The following is a 19,578-nucleotide window of genomic DNA, read 5'->3' on the forward strand; positions in this document are numbered from 1 at the left end:
ATCCAAACTGAGTCCTGTCACATTTCCCAACTTGTTACCAATGAAGCAAAGCTGAGGTCTCTTTTATAAGCCCATGTCACATGTGTGGTATTAAAAAATGCTCAATCTTTTTACAGTGTTATCTCCATTATCACCACCATCACTAACAGAATAAACTTCTCTGTCTATAACAATGGAAAGGGTTAAGTTTTTGGTTTTGGTTGGGGGGCAGTCATTTTTATCTAAGCATCAAGAGAAATAGCTGGGAAGAGAATCCAAGGCTGCGGAGTAAACCCAGCGCTGTGTCTGGGAGGCTGCTCTCCCTCTAATGCTGTGCTCAGTGCCTTAAAATTCCCTTCCCCCTGCAGCTGCGTAGCTCTTCAGCTGGCTTCTGCCCGCAGCTCAGTGATGCTGCAAGAATGTAGGTCAGAGCTCTTCTGGATCTGATAAGTGGTAAATCAAGCTTACGCTGATCTTGGTTGCTCCAATATTTCCAGATATTTGCTTTAGTGTTAAGCTTCCTCCTCTGGATTCTCAGCGGTGAAAGGCCTTTAATCGTAATTTATCTGTGGCTGGTGCAGAGAACAATTATCTTTACAGCTCAGGACAGCAATGCTTAGGTTTAGGATTATTTGCATTGGAATGATTATCTGTGCACCTAACAATTGAAATTGGCCCACCCATTTTTTTTTAATTTTCTTGAAAAATCTTTTTCTCTGCCTTGCAGCTTTAGTCAAGGACAAGTCTTCTGTGTTAGCAATTCTGCCTGACTTCCAGGACTTTGGCTATCACCTCCACAGCAGCTGTTTTTTCATGACAGAGATAGCAGAAAGCATCCAGACTAGCTCGGGAGGTTCATTATGTGATATGTAGGGCACAGTGGGAGGCGGCTTTCACGTGATTACGGGATATCTGTGACAGACGTCTGCCACTTCTTAGGGTGTGTGGTGTTTTTGTTGCTTTAACTCTCCCAGACTACTCATTCCACCGATGAAGTCCAGTGGGGACTGAATTTTCTCCGACACCTTTGGAGAACTGTATCAAGTATAAAGCTCAATCACTTTGAAATGTAATTGATGGATAGGTCATAATTAGATGGGGAATTTTGCTTTCTGCCTGTTCCTAGATTGTGTTGCATCTGTCCTGTGTGGGGAGCAAAGCCCACCCCCTTCTACTGCCTCTGCTTTGCAGTCTGAGCTTGTACGCACTCCAAATCAGAAACCTTGATCTCTGGCAGCATTGAGAAAAGGGATTTAGGATTTGCAGATGTTTTCCACAGGCCACCTTCTGTCATCATCTGATCCGCTAAGTCAGCGAGTACTTAATATAAATAATTAAAAAAAAAAAAAAAAAGCACATTTGAGGAAAATAAAGGCAGTGTGTTTGTTTTTAACACAGTGAATGTTGTTCTCAACACTGGAGCAGGAGGTGGAGTGATTTAGCAGGAAAGAGGTAAATGTGCTGACTGTACAAGGTCACGGTAGGCATAGTTGGCATAGTTTGGAGGCTTCACACATAATATACCCAACATATCTTGTATATGTAATACAGGTTTACATATAATTAGGCCCTAATAAATTGTAAACAAGGGCTATCTGGTTCCTAACACCACTATCTCTGAGGAACCTCTGCGGAGAAGGTTGGAGGAGGCCACAGAGGGTCCTGAGACCTCACTCCTGCTCCACGCAGGATTAGCTCTGTTAAAGCTAGGTCAGGTTGCTCGCTCATTTTGGGGTGTGCTGTAACTAATGAGCTGCTCAGCACCCCCAGGCCTGCGGAACAAGATTCTTAGGGCCGGCAGTCACCTCCAGCACTTCTCTGGAATTTCTACAGAAACCGATTCAAGTGACGTGACCCAGCACAGAACAGCCTCGTCACTGCCGGCTGGCAGCCGGTGCTGGCACCACTGCCATATGCGGGGAGCCCGCTGTGCTCTGGGCTGAACCCCTGCCTGCTAATTGGGGTTTAGGGGTGGATGTTTGTAGGGCTGTTTTTTTGGGGTGGATATTTGTAGGGTTGGGGTTTTGTGCTGACTACTTGTAGGGTTGGGGTTTTTGGGGTGTATATTTGTAGGATTGGGTTTTGGGGGTGAATATATGTAGGGTTGGATTTTAGTGCCGAGTACTTGTAGGGCTGGGTTTTTGGGGTGAATACTTGTAGGGTTGGGTTTTTGGGGTTGTTTTTTTTTTTTTTTTTTTTATTTTGTGGTGAATACTTGTAGGGTCTGAGCTCTGGTGTTTGCTGTCCTGCTGGCTGAATGTTTGTAACGTGACAGCCCTGGGGGCTCTGCCCCTCAGGTAAAGGTGGAAAAACAACCGCGGGGCGATCGCTGTGTGTTTCCCTGCACTTTGACGCGCACAAAGCGAGGCTCTGCGTCTGAGGGGCTCTGTGCGTTTAGTTTGGGGGCGCTTTGGGGCTCTAACACCACCAACACCCGCCGGGCACCCAAACACCGCGTTTGGCTGAGCCCAAACGGGGCCTGAGGCGCCGGGGCCCGAGCCCCCCCTCCCCGGGCTCCTGACGGGATTTGGGGGGGGGGGGAAGGGGCGGGGCCGCCGGGGGGCGCCTCAGCCACCGTCCCGCGGGGCCCTCCCCGCCCCCGCGAGGTGCCCGCCGCGGCCGCCAGCGCTGCCTGAAAAACATTCGGACCCCCTCCCCGCGCTCCCCTCCGCCTCCCCGCTCCTCTCCCACCCTCGTTCCTCCATCCCACCTCACCGTCCTCTCTCCTAACCTCCACCCTCCCCTCTTAGGCGGCGAAGAACGCGGCGTTCTCCTCAGGCGCTCTCGGCGGGCAGCCCGGCGGTTGCGAGGCAGCGCGAGGCGGGGTCCTCCTCCCCTCCCCCTCGCGCCCCTCCCCCTCTATAAAAGCGCCGCCGCAGCCGGGCCCTGAGCGCCGCCGCCGCCAGCTCCCGACAGCGCCCGCAGGACGCCGCCGCCTCGCGGTGAGGGCCTGGGGGGGGCGGCCCTGAGGGGGCTGTGAGGGGCTGGGGGGAGCCCTGAGGGGACCGTGAGGGGTTGTGAGGGGACGTGAGGGGACAGGGGGGCTCGGGGGGGGGGGGTCACGGCCCGGCGCTGGGGCTGGGGGGGGCGTTAAGGGGCGAGGAGCGGGGCCGCAGGGCCTGGTTCAGCGCCTGGGCGCCCCTCAGAGCTCCACAGGCGGAGCTGGGCCCGTGTGGGTGCCCGGCGCTACGGGCAGGGCCGCGTTGTGTAACGGGGGGCTGCAGGGGGGGGTGGAGCGGCCAAAGGGGCTCTATGGGACCCCCCCAATCCTCCCCACTGCCCCCCGGTGTTTTCAAGCTGCTGACTCAGAGCCATGCGTTAACCCTTTTTTAATTTCTGTGGGTGTTTGTGCACGCAGATAGCTATTTATAAACCCGCACGTATGTGTTTGTGTGTGCATACGTATATTTATCCACACACACGTACACACGTACGCCTGTCTCTGCAACAATCATGGCTGCATCCCTCCGAAGCGCCAATCCCGGTGAGAAGCGGCCCTGTCATGCAGGGTTACGTTGCTTTGTAAACATTAACTGCCTCCCTGCTCTGCCAAATGGAAATTAAAGCAAGGAGAGCTCCAGGCTGGTGCAAGCTGCTTAATAACGCGCCTTGGCTGGCCTCCATTGGACTGGGTTTGCTGCAGTACTGTCAGGCTGAGCTGTGAGGAGCTGTGGGAGGCGTTGGGAAGGGCTGGTGGAAGTTTGCTCCAGGTAGGGCAGCTGGCTCGCCTTTGGTAGCCGGGTACCACTGCAAGGAGCTAGCACGCAGGGGTGGTGAGCTTGGGCAGGGGAAGTAAATCTGGAAAGGAATTTGGAGTTCTTTGGCGCTGGGGTTTTCCTCTGCAGCGCCTTGCAGGCTGTGTTTACACAGAACCAGGAGCAATGGTCTGCTCCTAGCAAATATCTCAAATGGTAGAGCCATTATAACGCTTGGTGCTGGTCTGAGAACTGGTTATAAAGCTCTTCAGCCAGGCAGTTAGGTCTGTCATGGCTGTTGGGTCAGTTGGTTCAAGTCTAGTGATACCCACACAGACCTCAGGTGTGGTTTTGGACAGAGGCAGTGACCTAGCGGCTTGCTAGGCACTGGTATGTTACTTCTGGCTTGGAGTTAAGCATCTGGAAAGATGTTTCCTTGTAAATTTTGATTGTGACTTACTAGGATATCTTTACTGCTTGTATCTTAGGTCTTATCTTGTTTGAAAAACTTTATTAAAACAAAGTTTGTTTGTTTTACCTGTGTTAAATACTTGCTTGTCTTACTGTTTCTTAATGCTAATAAAGTGCTGATGTAACTTCCTACTGTGTAAGAGCAGCGTTAAGTGCTGATCTTGTTCCTTGTAGTGGTAGAAATGAGCAGTGGTTGTTTGCATTTGAAGACAAGTATCGTTCAGGAATTGTAAGCTTATTTCAAGAGAGAGATAGCTCTAGTGTTGTATCTTTAAAAAAAAAAAAAAAAAGCACTATTGACTAATCAATTTTATATTTATTTTGAGGTTTCAACTTAAAAAAAGTTTCCTCCCTTCTCTTTTAAATTGGTGGTAGGTTTCCTTTTATTGATCCTTCTTAAACATCAGGACTAATGAATTTAGGCCTCTTGATTCAAGCAGCAAATAACCTGGGCGTGCTGTAAGCAACACGGGGCTCTCTGCTGCTGCTCAGAAGCAATGTAAATAATGAAGGTAACTTAACGTATTTGAGTCAGCTAAGCTTGTCATGTCTGCTGGATGTTGTGTGAAAATAACTTTCCCTCTCTTATAGATGCCTTCAATTAAACTGCAGAGTTCAGATGGAGAGATTTTTGAAGTTGATGTTGAAATTGCAAAGCAGTCTGTAACCATAAAGACTATGCTGGAAGGTAAGAGTGGAGCCTCGTGCTGAGGTAGCAGTGTGTGCAGGAATGCTTCCTGGGCAGGAATTGTGACAGAGGAGACAAACTGGTACGGTGCTGAAGAAGGGTTCCCAGCCTGTAAACAGCTTGCTGTCTTAGGGCAGAACAGCTGGAGCAGTTGCTGCTGGAGCTTAAACTACATTTTGGGTGAATGTGCTCTCTCAAAGAGCTTGAAGTTCAGTCCACTTGTTACGAGCAGTTCCAGTGAGGCTGATAAAATCCTAAGCCCCCCTGTTTGCTTACAGCCTACTTCAGTTTCGGGAAAGTAAGCAAACGGAACTTCTGCTCTGTATTAAAAACAAACTGTTTTATCATGCAAACCAGTCGTACTCCCTAACTGTGTTTTCTGAAATGGGATGGGAGATCAGAAACTAATGCACTGAATAAAGATCTGAAGTGAAATCGATGTTGTGAGCTTATGCAGTGAAATTAGGTGGGGTAAATACTTGGTTCTGATCTCTTGCTGACATGAGTTTGAAACAAAAGAACTCATGGTGGGGGAGGGGAAATTGCCAGATGGCTGGGATACAGAGCAAGCTGTGTCTAATCTGTCTGGTGCAAATCCTCATTGTTTACTGTTTTTTTTTCTAGCTTTTGGGTGTGTTCACAAATCAACTTAGAAAAAATCTTTTCGTAGATATAGTTAAAATGATGTCCTGGGGTATAAACCTTTGCCTGGTTGTGACACCTTATACGTAAGAACAACAACAACAAGGCTGAAATGCTCCAACCATTGCACACTCTGCTTAATGAGCTGCTTTCGAACCTCCAAGCAACACGAGCAGGAAACACAGCAGTTGGTGGGAATACTGGAGAACATCACTCCGTCCCATTCCCTCACGCGCAGGCTGTGTCACTGCCAGCGTTCGGTGGCACGCGTGTGGCTGGAAGTTAGGTGTGGGGAGTGTTGTCAGCTAGGCACCGCCAGCTGGACTGATCTGAGCAAGGAGCAGCCTCCTCGCACAGATAAAAGGCGCCTCGCAGTACGGGTGGTTAAGCATCAGCAGTTAATAAACAGGGCTTTGTATTTCTGGTGCCGTGAGTGAAGGGGGAGGAGCTGGGAGGAGGGGTTGCATCAGGCATCACGAGCCCACCAGCGAAGTGTTAATTTTCTGATAACTGAAATCCCAGTGCTGGAGGGGCGGGGGGGAGCTGAGCAGAGTTGGCCAGTGCTGGGGTACTGCTCAAATAACTGTCAGTCACTTCTTACACTGGTATCTGCATGTTCAAAGTACGCGTTTGAAATTTCCAGTAATTGGTGACTTTATGCAGTACCCTTTAATGTCAATATTTTGGTTTCAGAACCTATGAAATTAGTTAATCTAAACAAAAAGTAGTACTATGTGATGTCCCCCTAATGACAGTGGTTGACTTGCCTAAATACAGAAGCACACGCTGTTTTAATTGTGTGCAAATCTGATCAGGGATGGTGTCACAGCTGTTCTTAAAATTAAATTCCTCAACGTTGTAGAACTGGCTCATCTGTGCTTGAGCGGAGGCCTGTGTTATTCAGCTACGTAGCTGATACACAATGCAGATCTATGAGAGCTGGGGTGTCATTCAGCTATTGGATAATAAAAAAAAATGAATAAAAAATGCCTATTCTCTATTCAGTGGTATTTCTTCTGTGTAAAGAGTCCAAATTTTAATTGTCTTGTTTTGACTTTGACTCCCAAATTGCATCAAGGGCTGAAGTGACAAACCATCCAATTCTGTCATGCTCTTGTTGACAGGCTTCTGAAACGGTGATTATCAGAAACTTTATGCTGTAAATGCATATTTGTTTTCTTTAATTGAAGGATTTGTGTTGCTGTCTTACCAGCCAAAGAAATCTGCATGCTCAGAATCAATGCAGGTGCTTCGGAGGCCAGCTAACTAGCATCTCAATGGCTGCGGTATTTACTGCTGCTGTGTGAGACAAAACATCGGCTGTACTTACCCCAGGAGGTCTAAGTGCTTTCTTAATGATAAATTGAATCGGGGATTTCAGTTGGAGCGATTTGGTTGAACTTGTGGCTTCAGATCTTGAAAGTGGTAAAAATATTTAAATACTTTTCTTTGGGTTCTTGAACATACTGCATTCCCAGAGCACAAAACTATCAAGTTCTGCTCTGAACAAGTAACTGGCTGCTGAACTGACTGTTCGTGCTCAAAGCATAGCGGCATCTCATCTGAGGCAGCCTTACTAGTTACCAGGTTATACCAACCTGAGGTTAAGTATGTTTAATGCAGCCAGTGCTCTGCAGAGCCTCACCAAAAATATCCAAGTTTCTGGCTTACCCAGTTATAGCTCCTTTGCTACCAGGCCATTCAGCCTCAGTGTTGATAAAACAGGGGAGAATTGTTGAGGCAGCCCAGTTCGGGGAAAATCAATTCTTTTGTCTGCCGATTGCTTAGTCATCTTTCCTTTTTTAGATTTGGGAATGGATGATGAAGGTGATGATGACCCAGTCCCTCTTCCAAATGTTAATGCAGCTATTTTAAAAAAGGTAAGATGCTGAAAGTTGCAGTATTATATACCAGTAATGAAATACGGAATTAACGATGGAGTCAGAGATGTACCATAAAAAACATTTATTATGTCTTAGCACGAGCTTAATCAATATGAGGTACATGAGCACAGGCAGCTGGGCTGTCTGAGAACAGCCTAGGGGGTGAGGCTGGCAGCTAGCGGCAGAAGACCTACAGGAGTCTCCTTCTGGAAGGTTTCCTTCCTGTGGTATCAAGGTGGTGCCTGACATCTGTGCACACTGGCATTTCAGGGCTTTAAAGCTCTGATTTGATCTGAGGTGACTGTTCATGAGATCCAAATGTAAGGAAATTCATGAAAGGATGAAAGCACAGGCAGTGGTGGGAGTTAGTGACAGTAAGCGTGTTGTGCAGGTGCCGTGCTGTGTGGCACTGAAATGCTTCATAGCCACTGTACACTCCTGGTGTTAAATTTAATAATAGAGCGTGATTACTGTCGGGTCAAATGAGAAAAATGGAAAAATCGTGTTGCTGTATCTGGAGATGCTTTTTACTCTGAGCCAAAGCAAGTGCTGGACTGTGGGGTTAGTACAGGGTTGGGAATTATTTCCCTGTGGAGGTACGTGTAATTAACTTCTAACTTGGGAATTACTTCAGGTTGGCAGGATGGAACAGGATTTTACAGTAGATATCTATTCCTTTTAATTGTCTGGGTGCTGAGATAGGGTTTAATTTTATTTAAAATAAATAACACCTTGGTTTGCAAGGTTTTGTTTTCTAGGTAAACTCTGTACTGTTGTGAACTGTGGAGTCCTGTGGGTAGCTAATAGCTCTCTATACTCTTCCCCTTTATAGTATTCTGTTCAGTACAATTTTTTTTTCCCCTGTTCTTCAAATAGTGCAAAAGCCTCAAAATGAGGCTTAGGTTTTGTCTGCACAGTTCTGTGTTGGCTCAGGGCTTACTGTTAATACCGGGAGCTGCCTTTTAGGATCCAAAGTATTTAATTTACTAGCTACTGTCTCAAGTGGTCTTCTTGAAGGCTGTTGAACTCTGGGATTGGGAATTGATTCTTCTAAGATGAATCATAGAACATGCTCCATTACCTTGTATTTTCTAATATTAATCTAGAGCAGAAGGTACAGTTCTTCTAAAATGAAGCTAAGTTAGAGTTGGGGTCTAGTAGAAGAATCACTCGGATAAAAAAATTAATACCAAAACTATAATTAGGTGATTCAGTGGTGCACCCATCACAAAGATGATCCACCTCCTCCTGAGGATGATGAGAACAAAGAGAAAAGAACAGATGACATCCCTGTGTGGGATCAAGAATTCCTGAAAGTAGACCAAGGAACACTTTTTGAACTTATCCTGGTAAGTACGTTCCTGAAGCATCAAGACTGTTCCTGTGCAGTGCCCTCTGCTTGTTTACAAATACAGTCCTAATGCTTTTGGAGTAACTTCTTAATGGGGGGAAACCTGGGTTGTGCAAGCAGTTCTGGCAACTACTACTGGGTGAAATCAGTGAATGTTAGGATGTTAACCTCATGCTAGGGAGTGAGGTTTGTTTTAGCTTTTTTTTTGTTGTGAGGTTTGTCTAGCTTTATTTTTTTAAAATTTGTACTTTTTGTGGTACTGTGACCCAGTCGTACTTGTCTTAGGTAGTTAACAGCAGGTAAACAGTGAAGATCTCAGATGTCTTTGGGATTCTGAAAGCCCTGTGTAGAAGAAGGGGATGGGTCTCTCATGGTAGAAATAGCTCCTGTTTTGGCAAGGAAGTTTTAGGTACTGTTATTTCAAGGTTCTAGCTAGAAGCTTCTCAAAGTGGAGATGATGTGATTGTGGTTACAGCGTTTTACAGTGCTGTAAGCAAAATGTTGGTAGTACATCTACAGAGGCAGAAAAATGATACCAAGGCTTTAAATTTGGAAACTCTTCTACAGGCTGCAAATTACTTGGACATCAAAGGCTTGCTTGATGTCACATGCAAGACAGTTGCAAACATGATCAAGGGAAAAACTCCAGAAGAAATTCGCAAGACATTCAATATTAAGAATGACTTCACTGAAGAGGAAGAAGCACAGGTACTTGATCTGGGTTTAATTATAATTTAGCTTTTTTCCTACTGAATCAAATGTGCAATGTTTCATAATTTTGTGTGTGATGCAACTGACTGGTTATTAACAATATATGTAAACTAATGCATTAACTACTCATACTTGGATTGCTGCTGGTGAAAGACCTTCCAGTGTCTACAGTGCTGGCAGCCCATTACTTGTAGAAGGTTGGACAGTGTTGACTTCTTAGCTCAGATGTGTGCCTTGTGAGAAAGGAAGTAGGATTGCTTATGGGAGTCTTGGATTGCGGTTATGGAGCTGTAGTAACAGAGCTGGTGTGCTCTTGCATGCGGCTTGAAAGGTAAGATGCTTAGATTCCCAGCTCTAAGTCATTAATTCATCGCCTTCAGAACATCAACAACAAATGAAGTGCCAAATGGTGAAGCTGGGAAAGATCAGACCAAGATACCTTGTTTAAATACAAGAGCAGTGAATTGTATGCTTCAGTGTGTCTCCAGTACTGTGTCACGAAGCCAGCAGTTAAGGTTTAAGCCAGTCCATTTGTTTTACTTGGTGAAACAATTCGGTTCTGATCAAATCTGGGCACGAGAAGTTTCTTGATTTCTAGGGATAAACAGGTCAATTCAGAAGTCTTTGTAGTTAAATTGTGCACGTATAAGGGAAGCTGCTTCCAAGCGCACACCTTTCTGCAGTAAGTAATCCTGAATGCTTATGGGAATTGGCAGCTAACTTGAGAAATCTTCTTTCAGGTACGTAAAGAGAACCAGTGGTGTGAAGAGAAGTGAAGTATTGTGCCTGACACTCGAACACTGTAAGGATTGTTCCAAATACTAGTTGCACTGCTCTGTTCATAATTGTTAATATTAGACAAATGCAGCAGCAAATGAAGTTGTGTTAGCAGGATATTGTTCCCTTTGCATGTGTAGTGTTTTTTTTGAGTATAAATTTAAATCTTCTGAGTTTTTACTAGTGTAATTGGATGTCTTTTTACTTTACTCTGCAACGAATAAAACTGATCTAAGTGTGGATTCTGTATGGGAAGTAGCACTTAAGGTTGTCATTTTCATTACTCTTTTTAACTGTTCCAAGTCCAGTTACAATCTTAAGCATTGACTTCACCATTGTAAATAAAACCACCTATGATTTCTTCCTCAAGAACAAAACACTTACGTACAGGGTATTGATAGCTTCAGAGAGGAAAAAACACCTAAAATGTGTCTTGGGGAACTACGTGAAGTTTAAAAAAAATGTTGCTGATTTCTTCCAAAAGCATTTTGGGAATATTAGTATTACTTAAAGCTATATAACTTTAAAGGTTGTTCTTCTGCATTTAAAAAAAAAAAAAAAAAAAAGAAAAAAAGAAAAAAAATCTGTCCACTTTCTTGTCCTGTTAGTCTTGCCTGATAGACTAGTGTAAGGTGTAATCTAGGGCTAAGCAAGCTCCTGAGAGTTAAATTGGAATACTTCAACCATGTCTTGAAGACCTGCCTCTAGCTGTTAGCAATTGGAGAGTGTGTTGCTTTATGCACAGGACAGGTGTGTTTTTATACTTCTTGCTAAAAGTGGAATCCAGGTTTGACCAAAAATGACTGACATTACCAAAGTTAATATTATTGACCTGTGCATGCCATTAGTGGCTGTTTTTAGGCAATTTTAAACAATCCTTGTGATGTAGCTCTTTAAAACATGGTTTCATGTGTCCACAGGAAATCCTTTTGCCTCTGTATGTGATACTTCAGCTTGTAGAGACTTAATTATTGCATACAAAGCTAATGCAGTATCAAGCTTGACTTCTTTGGACAAAGCCACTTGCAACTAGTTAAACAGTAACTGGTTTCCTGATTTTTATTATTATTTTTTTTTACAGTTCCCTTATAGGGAGTAGGGGATGGTTGTGTGGTAGATCTTTGAGGTGTGCTCTTAGCTTGTATTGCATTCCATTCTCTGTATAAACCTTAGAGTAGAATGAACCTTAATAAACATACTTAACTCACTTTAAATGTGTTTCACTTCTGAATTAATAAAGGGCTTTTAAACTTTTGTTTGCAAATGGTTCTAGTTATTTGAAACCAGACAATCCTAGTGTCACTACTGAATATACAAATGCTAGTACTGAGGGAGCACCTAATTGAAATAAAATCTTTTGTTTTAAATGACTGTAATGCGAGTCACTAGTCAGCCACAGTGGGTTGCTCAAATTAAGTCTGAAGCTAAATCCAGATGGATTTTTTTTGATGGCTTACCAGCTTTTTAGGTAATCTTGCTTTGATGTAGCCATTAATGAAAGCATTCATAACTTGGTCTAAAGCAGCGCTCAGATCCGTGCTTTGGATGCAGCTGCTGGTCACATGCTTATTCATAAGGCTGCTGGGCCTGCGTCTGTGCTGGTGATGGCATTGTCAGTGGGCATAAAATGCTCCAGTGCTGCAGATTTGGATGGATGAAGCAGCTTTCCCAGCATCCTGTATTGCAAACAAAGCAACTCAAAGTGCTGCTAGAGAAAAGCTTCTGATAACGATTCTTGTAGTTGAATATTCAGCTGAACCTGGGTTCTTTCAGGAAACAAATCCATCTCTGTGCGTGAAGCACAGTGTCCCAGGATCACCCGGATTCCATCCCTGGAGTGCTGTGCTTCTGATACAGAAGCCTCACACTGTAATTGTGCTCAAAGGCAGAAACGTGTGTGTGATTCCTGTAGGGGCTGGTCAGCGGGCTGGGATCTGTGTCTTGGCAGCTGCTGCCTGACGCCGTGCCTCTGTGCTGAAGGATGAGGAAGAGGCAGAGCTTGTCTTCCGTGTTACCCTGCTTCTGCTTGGTTTGCACAAAACACACCTGTGGCAAGACTTGCTAATTATTAAGGCAGCTTGCCTAACAAATAACCCCTCAGCTTCACCACGAAAGCATTTGACCGCAGTGGCCTTTGCTGAAGGTCCGGAGTGGTGCCAGTGGGCAGCTGATAGGAGGAGTGCGCACACAACTCCTGCAACTGTGGTGGTAGAGTAATATGCACAACAAAGGGCTGTTGTGCTCAGAGGTTTATATGGCTGTGACAAATTTTAATATTCTTAGTAGGCCAGGTTGTTAGGATTCCATGTGACTTATTTTCTCTGGAATTACCCTGTAGTGCTGTCTCAGACTCCATTCAAATTCTGTAGCTGCCAGACGGGTATGTCAGTGTGAGAAAACGCCTTTTTTAACCTCTGAATGTCTAACCTCTCGGCTGTCTCATCCATTCGAGCAATTAGAGCTGGGCTGTAGAGAACCAGCCTCTCTATGAAGGTGCTGTGGGATAGTTTGGGGTCCACTGCAGCTGCTACATGGGCTTTCCTAGACCTGATGCCTGCTGTTGTAAAAGACAGAGGCTGCGTAGTTTGGAATTTCTGAAAGGGAGACGCCGACCGAGTTCCCATTGCTAAGCTTTATTTTTCTGTTTAACTTGTATGGTGCTGCCTTACTTTATTTATTTTTTCCCCAGTCATGGCCTTTTCAGAGAGCTGCTCTTGGCGGAAGTGATTAAATGGGCTGTGGAGAGGAGGAGGAAGTCATCTGTAGTGATCGTTTTACATAAAATATATATTTCCTTAGTCTTGGTTTACAATTTCAGTCTTACCTCTGTTGAAGACTATTGGCAATTATCCTAAAAAGTGTTTAAACATACAAATGCTGGAAAAAAAAAAAGCAAGAATCTTCTTTGTTTCCAAGGAATAACTGTTTGACACCTTGATAGGTTTATAACTTCCAGTGGCCTATTCTGAATAGCCAGTCTGGCAATTACTTTATTTATAAAGCTATAAACATATTTTGAACATAAAAGCCAAAAAATACAAACTCAATGAAGTAAAAAAATTACAACAAATGATGGAGAATCATTGGACAAATGAAAGTACAGCTGCAAAACATTTATCCCTGCTACATACATACAGTGGTTTTACTTGGTTTAATGAAGTGGTATTTCCATGACTTCTACATTCAAACTGGTTTCAGGAATTCAAATGCGTATTTCAAGAAAAGTTGAAATTGCTGTAAAAGAACTAAAAAAAAAATCTTGTTGCGATAAAAACTTAAGGGCAAAGTTTTCCTTCTATTACAAAAGAGCATTAACACAAAAGAGTAACACTTCATATAGCATTTCTAAAGACACTTTTTTGGTATTAATAAACGTAGCTCTGTTTTGGCATTGATTGTTAACCGTAGGGCACGTAGCACGAGTTGCTCACGCTTGCTGTTCTGTCTCAGAAAGGGGCAGTTTAAAGGTCTGTTTCTTGCATGTTTTGGGGGAGGAGGGGGATTAAATTTTCTCAGACCAGTACGAACTGACGCTGGTAGGTGCACCAGGTGGAAATGGTGTCTGTCCTGCAGTAGCTGAAGCCACGGGGTGAGGTCTGGCACAGAGCAGGGCGCAGGGCCCCGTTTTGGGGCATCGGTCAGAAAAGGGGGGCAGGTGGAGGTGTCAGCGCTGCGCCTGCGCCCTGTGTGCACAGGGAAAGGTCCCGCAGGAGGGGAGCAGCGCGGTGCACCAGGAGACTGCAGGAATTGGATGGAATAAACGTGGTGAGAGGAGGCTGCAATGCAGACAGGCCTTTCCCTGGTCAGCGTGCCCCGAACCAAGGCAGGCAGCCCGAACGCCGTGGAGGGCCCTGAGTAGCCTTGAAATAAGCGGGTGAAAGTCCTAACGAGTTCTGAAATGAGTGACGGCTGTTCTGGGCATGCCGGTGCTACTCGGCCCTTGGTCAAGATGCGCAGCTTAATACTGTGCAGGACTTTCCCCTAAATTTCCTCTGGTGTTATTTAAACACATCTGCTTTTTTTATTTTTTTTGTTTTATACCCCTCTTTGCTTTGCTGCTAAGTTACGTTTTATCCCACCACCAAATAGTGATCAGGTATTAGGGTGTGCCAGCCTTTCGCTAGGCCACTGATGGGCTGAGTGTGGCTGATTTGTCAGCTGTGGCTTTTACAGTAGTTGACACTTCTACAGCACCTTACATCAGAGTCACCATGAAAAGTGGTCAGCTGAGACACAGCTTTTTTTTTTTTTTTTTAGATTTTTTTTTTATATATATATAAGAAGAATCTATGTCGGGTCTGGGAATAGTCTGCTGAGTTCCTCTGTTCAGCACTGGACCATGCTGTTGTCTAAGCTTTCTAAAATAATTTAAAACTGAGCAGATTGTGTGGTGATCTAGTGCTATGTAATTAACCCTCCGAGTGCCGTAAGGACATGGCCAAGTACAGGTGGACGGCGCTTCAGGTAATGTCACTTCTCTGAGGGTTAAAACAACTTTCAGGTTTGTGCACGTAGCTTTCATTCAGTGCTTCTGAAGTTACATTTACACAGGAGAGGAATTAAGCAATAGGTTTAGATCTAAACTAAAACTGGAATTAAAAAGTCTACACTACCATAAGCAAAAGTACCTAAATAAAGGGAATAAACCCAAAGATGCTCTACAGACTAATCTTTTTTTTTTTTTTTTAAGTTTTTGATCTTTGATGCATTAACTTGCTTAAAAAGTTGTTTAGTCCAATGTAAAAAAATTAGGGTTTTTGTTTTTGTGTTAAGAAAAAAATATAAAAATATTTTTACATTATAAAGGTCATCTTAAATTTCTTGCAGTTCTACAATAATATTACTACATAATTTGCATTCAGTACTCTAAAACCTATTCTGTAAAGTAGAAAAAAATAGATCCCCCTCTCCCTCTGTCTGTTGTTATTTTTCTCTTCAGCAGTCTAGAATACATTTCTTTCAGGCAGATTCTGGTCTCTGTGACAGGTATGCAAATGTGATGTAAATCAATAACTTTTGGGGGATTTGCATCAGTTTATGGTAGAGATCAGAATCTGTCCACAGTGTTTTTGTTTGTCAAGCTCAACATATAAATAAAATACCAGAAACTGGTAAATGTTTTCAAGCTGGAGAGAAGACATTAACATTTGGCATTGTTATGGAGGTAGAGGGAAGATCTCTCAGAAAAAGCTAGAATAAGGTTTTTTTTTTTTTTTTTTTTTTTTTAAAGTTCTACACCAAATCATCAAGAAATGGTTTTGATCTTGCAGAGGGTAAGTACGGATTGTAAGTAGAGAGCCAGGCAGTGTGCTGCTCTGCTCCCGGCCTGCCCCGGGGAAGGGGAGAGCCAAGAGGGGGCAGAGCACACGCGGCCGCCTGTCCTCACCCCTGCTTGCCAAGGGAAAGGCTCTGGGACGGAGCGTAGCGCTCGGGCGTTACGGCTTTACACCTGCTGTGCTCCTCCCGTGAGCCGGTGCACAGCTGGTTGCAGAGTTTGAGGCTTTTTGAGGCTGCCCCCAGGCTGTTGGATGGGAATTTTGGCTGCCAGAGCTGCAGGGACCGAGTCACGACAGCAAGGGAGGCCCCGCACCAACGCGGGCAGCAGTCAGACCTCCTGCTGTGCCTGGTCAGCGCCCCGCTTTGCTCTGCTAGTGGGATCGACGTCTGCACAGAGACCTGTTACCTGTAAACAGTACCTTCCTGTCCTCGGACACGAAGCTTAAAAAACACACCTCATTTGTTTAAATATTTCATCTATCGGTCGGATCAGGGAGCTAGCATCGCTACATTTAGTCTTCAGACACGAGGGCTTTTACAAAATGCTCCTGTTCCAGCTTTTCCAGCCCTGTGGTACAACAGCTACGGGAGATCTGTGACCGACTACAGTTTAAAGCAGCTCAGAAGGCAGGAAATGGAAGCCAGTGTTAGATTTATAGCACCTACCACCTACTGCAGCAAGCTGGGGGTTCCTCTTTGCTTTCTGCCATACTTGGAGATAATGCAGGAAAAAAGAAAAAAAAAGAAAAACAAAAAAGAAAAACCCCAAACAAACAAAAAAAGCAGCACAGGGCAGGGACAAAAGGCTTGTTTACTCATCAGCACTTAGAAATTTTGGCAAATATTTTTTTTAACCTTTTTTTTAAAGTCACTTTTCTATCTTTAACCACCACCCCCCCCAAAAAAAAACAAAAAAAAAGAGAGTTTTCCAGCATCCTTAAATCATTCCGTCGCCTAACTTTGCAAGTTTGACAGTGAACTTGGGGAGTTTTTGGACGGGCCTCCGGTGCTGTGGAGCGAGCAAGGTGCCCGGTGTCTCAGCCAAGGCGGGCGGGCGGGCGCGGGGCTACGTCCCCGCGGGGGCCACGCTGTGCGCCGGGGGCTCGGCGGGCGTGCGGGGCGAGCGGTGGGCGCTCGGTCTGGAGGAGCTGGCGGCCGGGCCGGCGTGGGCCGAGACGGGGAAGGGGTCGGGAGGCTCTCGGTGCGCGGAGGCAGCGGGGGCTGCGGGCTGGTCTGAAGGGAAAGCAGAGGGTACGCGTTGGAGTGCATCCAGGGGAGAGGGAGGGGAGTCTATAGCACTTCCATCGGAAGAAACTGGGCTGGCACAGCGTCCTTCTCCTTGTAAGTACCGAATGCACTTCTTTTTCCTCCTAAGAACAGTGAAGAGAGTTAGCCGTGAATAGCGGGCGAGCCTGCGGACATGCACCTAAGGGCGGGTGGGTGGCGGTGTGGGGTGAGGGGGCTCGCAGCTGGCCCTGCAGGGGGTCCTGGGTGGCCAGGACCGAGTGGCCGTGGGCTTGTGGCTGTGACGGGGTGGCTGTGGGCGGGTGGCCATGACCATGAGCGGCTCCCCCCAGCGCCCGCCAGGGGGCGATAAAATGGCGGCGGGGCCGGGCCCCGTCAGGGCAGAGCCCGCTGAGGGCCAAATCCCGGCCCCATGGGGGCCAAGGACCGGCCCGTCCTTGCTGTGGGCACAAAGCTCTGGCCGTGACAGGGATCCCCGCTGCGATGCGGCACAACCCGTGCCCTTCTTGGTTGCCCCGTGGGATGCAGCCCCAGCGCTCGCTGCCAGGACCCCATCGGTTTTTGGCTTTCCTCCCAAGGCAATGCTGGTCAACCCAAACTGTTAATGTCTCAGGAGTGTTTTTGCCTGTAGCACGTTTCCTACCGCTCTCCTAGACTTGCATGCAATGTATCATCTACTTAGCTCTTTTTTTTTTTTTTTTTTTTTTCTGCAGCAAAAGCCTCTGATCTCAGCCTATTCGTAACACCTCTGACCCTCCAAATACTTCACATTCACTCCTGCCTCTGACTCAGTGACACAGCCGAGCTGAAGGCACTCAACAGGCTCGTGAGGAAGGAGGAAAAAGGCCAGCGACCGGCTGGCGGAGGGCACGGTCTGAAGCTGGCTGAGGTCCCGCCTGGGATGCCAGAGCAGCTCTGAGCCGTTCGCAAGACTCATTTGTCTCTGGAGCATCCATCACCTTTTAATCTACTAACTAGGCCAAGGAAAAGCAGCCAGGACAGTGCCACCCTTCTCACTTCAGCCCAGGGCTTTCCTGGGCAAAAAGTGTTCACGGTGATCTGTCTCCTCGGAAGCTGAGGCACAAGCACAAAGTGCAGTGCGCACACACACACTGCAGGGGGTTCGGCAGAGGTGTGTGAATGAGCAGCCAGGGGCAGATCTGCTCACAAAAAGGGTTTCACAGAGAAGTACCCAGCTGCTGACAATCACTCCCCACTAGCCCTACATTCCTAGTAAGAAACTGCTGCTCCTCTGTTGGATGTGCTGTCCCCTGTTGGTCTGGGGGCTCAAAAATACAAGCCACACATTGTCCTCGCTGTAGCCAGACTTGGACATGATTTCACTGCATCCCAGGACAATTCTGCTGTTTGGGACCAAAAGCAGGAACATGTAGCCTGTGTTTACCTGAGCTCCAGTTGCCATCTCACACGGAGATGACCCGTTCCTGGCTATTCAGGTAGCACCTCGCACTGTCTCACGCTGTCTGTACACGCTCTGTATGGAGTTGGTTTTCCTTCTCTTCTCCTGACAGAGCCCTCATGTCACCTGCTCTGAGCAGCTCAGTAGTTTTAAACAATAGAGCTCTCAAGATGTCACCTTAACAGTAGCGAGGGAACAATTCCTCTGCTGGAGATGCTGTTAATGACTTTATAGCTAAAATAGCTAAAAAGAATGTCTTCCTCCTGCTCAGCTCCCTGCCTCGACTGTCTCATCTGAGGAAAACAGATCAAATGGAGAACTTGCTAATGTGGGCACACACCTTTCTTTGATCTTACTAATGAAAAACCAGACAGTGTTGGAATATGCATTAACTAGCCCAGTATTAAACATGACTTTGCACTGGATGTGAACAAGAGAAGTGGTATTACTGCTGTCAGTGTCATAGTTAGCTGTGGTGACCCAATTAATGTGATATGAAACACGACAGCCCTGCTGAATGGAATATTTAACACAGGTTATTCTGCACGGGCTGTAATTTCCCAGAGCAGACAAACCTCAGGACAAGCTGTGTTTCCCACAGACATTTCAGGAGTAGCTGCAGGACCGAGAGTTTCAACGACCTACTTGTGAGATGATACAAATCTATCCATTCCATCCACTGATTCAATTAGATGTAAAATAACGGAGAAAAAGCAGATCTGATACTACAGATTGTTGATCATGAAGCATTTAGTGGGCTAGGGCTGGCATGGCTGCCATACAGCTAAAAGGATTTATCCCTGTCCTTTAGGAACTACGGCACCCTGGAGCATTTTGCCCTGGTGTAAGGGGGGCTGAGGGTGAAACCTCCAGAGCAGGACCACCCAGTTTTAACCAGTTAAACTCTCCTCCTGTGGAGTGGGAATCCTCTGGTGGGCATTGCTCTCCGCAGGCATCGGTGACCACAGCACGCAGGACAGAAGCCTTTGAGCTGGCAGCAGCACGTTAGTACAAAGAATTGCAGAAAAGATTTGACTAAATAGTGTTGGAGAGGCAAAAGTTTAAAAATAAAAAGCATGCTAAGGTCTACAAACACTTCAGCAGCCTGTGTTAATCAGAAGCAATGCAGAGGGTTAGCGCTGAAGCTGAGTTAAGAGAGTTCAAATGAAATCGGAGCGGAGCTGCCCCCAACCTGCTGTCCCTCAGCTCTCTGCCACATCCCGGGTGTCCCTCTGGACATTCAGTTTCTTAATCAGTTAAATTAGGGGATTTAACTTAATCAGTTAAAGCAGGGGATGGGACCTTGGACAGCCTGGGTGAGCCGTGACCAAGCACTGCCGGGACTCTGCAGGGCTACGCCTCCAGGATTCAGAGTTGGATGGATTAAATGATTTCCCTCGCTTTACGCTGCAGTAAGCACGTTAAGCAATACTTCTCGC

The 19,578-nt window shown here is 46.0% G+C and overlaps 2 protein-coding genes across 10 annotated transcripts in view; one reads left to right on the top strand and one right to left on the bottom strand.

Annotated features, from left to right (window-relative positions):
* Positions 1-2,854: 2,854 nt before the first annotated feature.
* SKP1 (S-phase kinase associated protein 1) lies at positions 2,855-11,451 on the top strand. The gene is made up of 6 exons (XM_082771483.1): positions 2,855-2,921; positions 4,737-4,833; positions 7,282-7,355; positions 8,564-8,707; positions 9,277-9,417; positions 10,161-11,451. The coding sequence occupies exons 2-6, from the start codon at positions 4,737-4,739 to the stop codon at positions 10,194-10,196; spliced, it is 492 nt and encodes a 163-aa protein (XP_082627609.1). The 5' UTR covers positions 2,855-2,921; the 3' UTR covers positions 10,197-11,451.
* A 4,928-nt stretch (positions 11,452-16,379) lies between these two features.
* TCF7 (transcription factor 7) overlaps positions 16,380-19,578 on the bottom strand; it is a 63,332-nt gene continuing 60,133 nt past the window's right edge. For 5 of the 9 annotated variants that reach the window (XM_082771617.1, XM_082771614.1, XM_082771616.1 and 2 more), the window contains one exon: positions 16,380-16,707. In XM_082771617.1, coding sequence (XP_082627743.1) covers positions 16,541-16,707 — 167 coding nt within the window. In that variant the 3' untranslated portion in view covers positions 16,380-16,540. Of the gene's footprint in view, positions 16,845-19,578 lie in introns of all 9 variants that reach the window. The other 4 variants (XM_082771618.1, XM_082771612.1, XM_082771619.1 and 1 more) reach the window with 3 other exon arrangements.

Source organism: Aythya marila, assembly GCF_965140915.1.
Source record: "Aythya marila genome assembly, chromosome: 14".
NCBI classification, from domain to species: Eukaryota; Metazoa; Chordata; class Aves; order Anseriformes; family Anatidae; genus Aythya; species Aythya marila.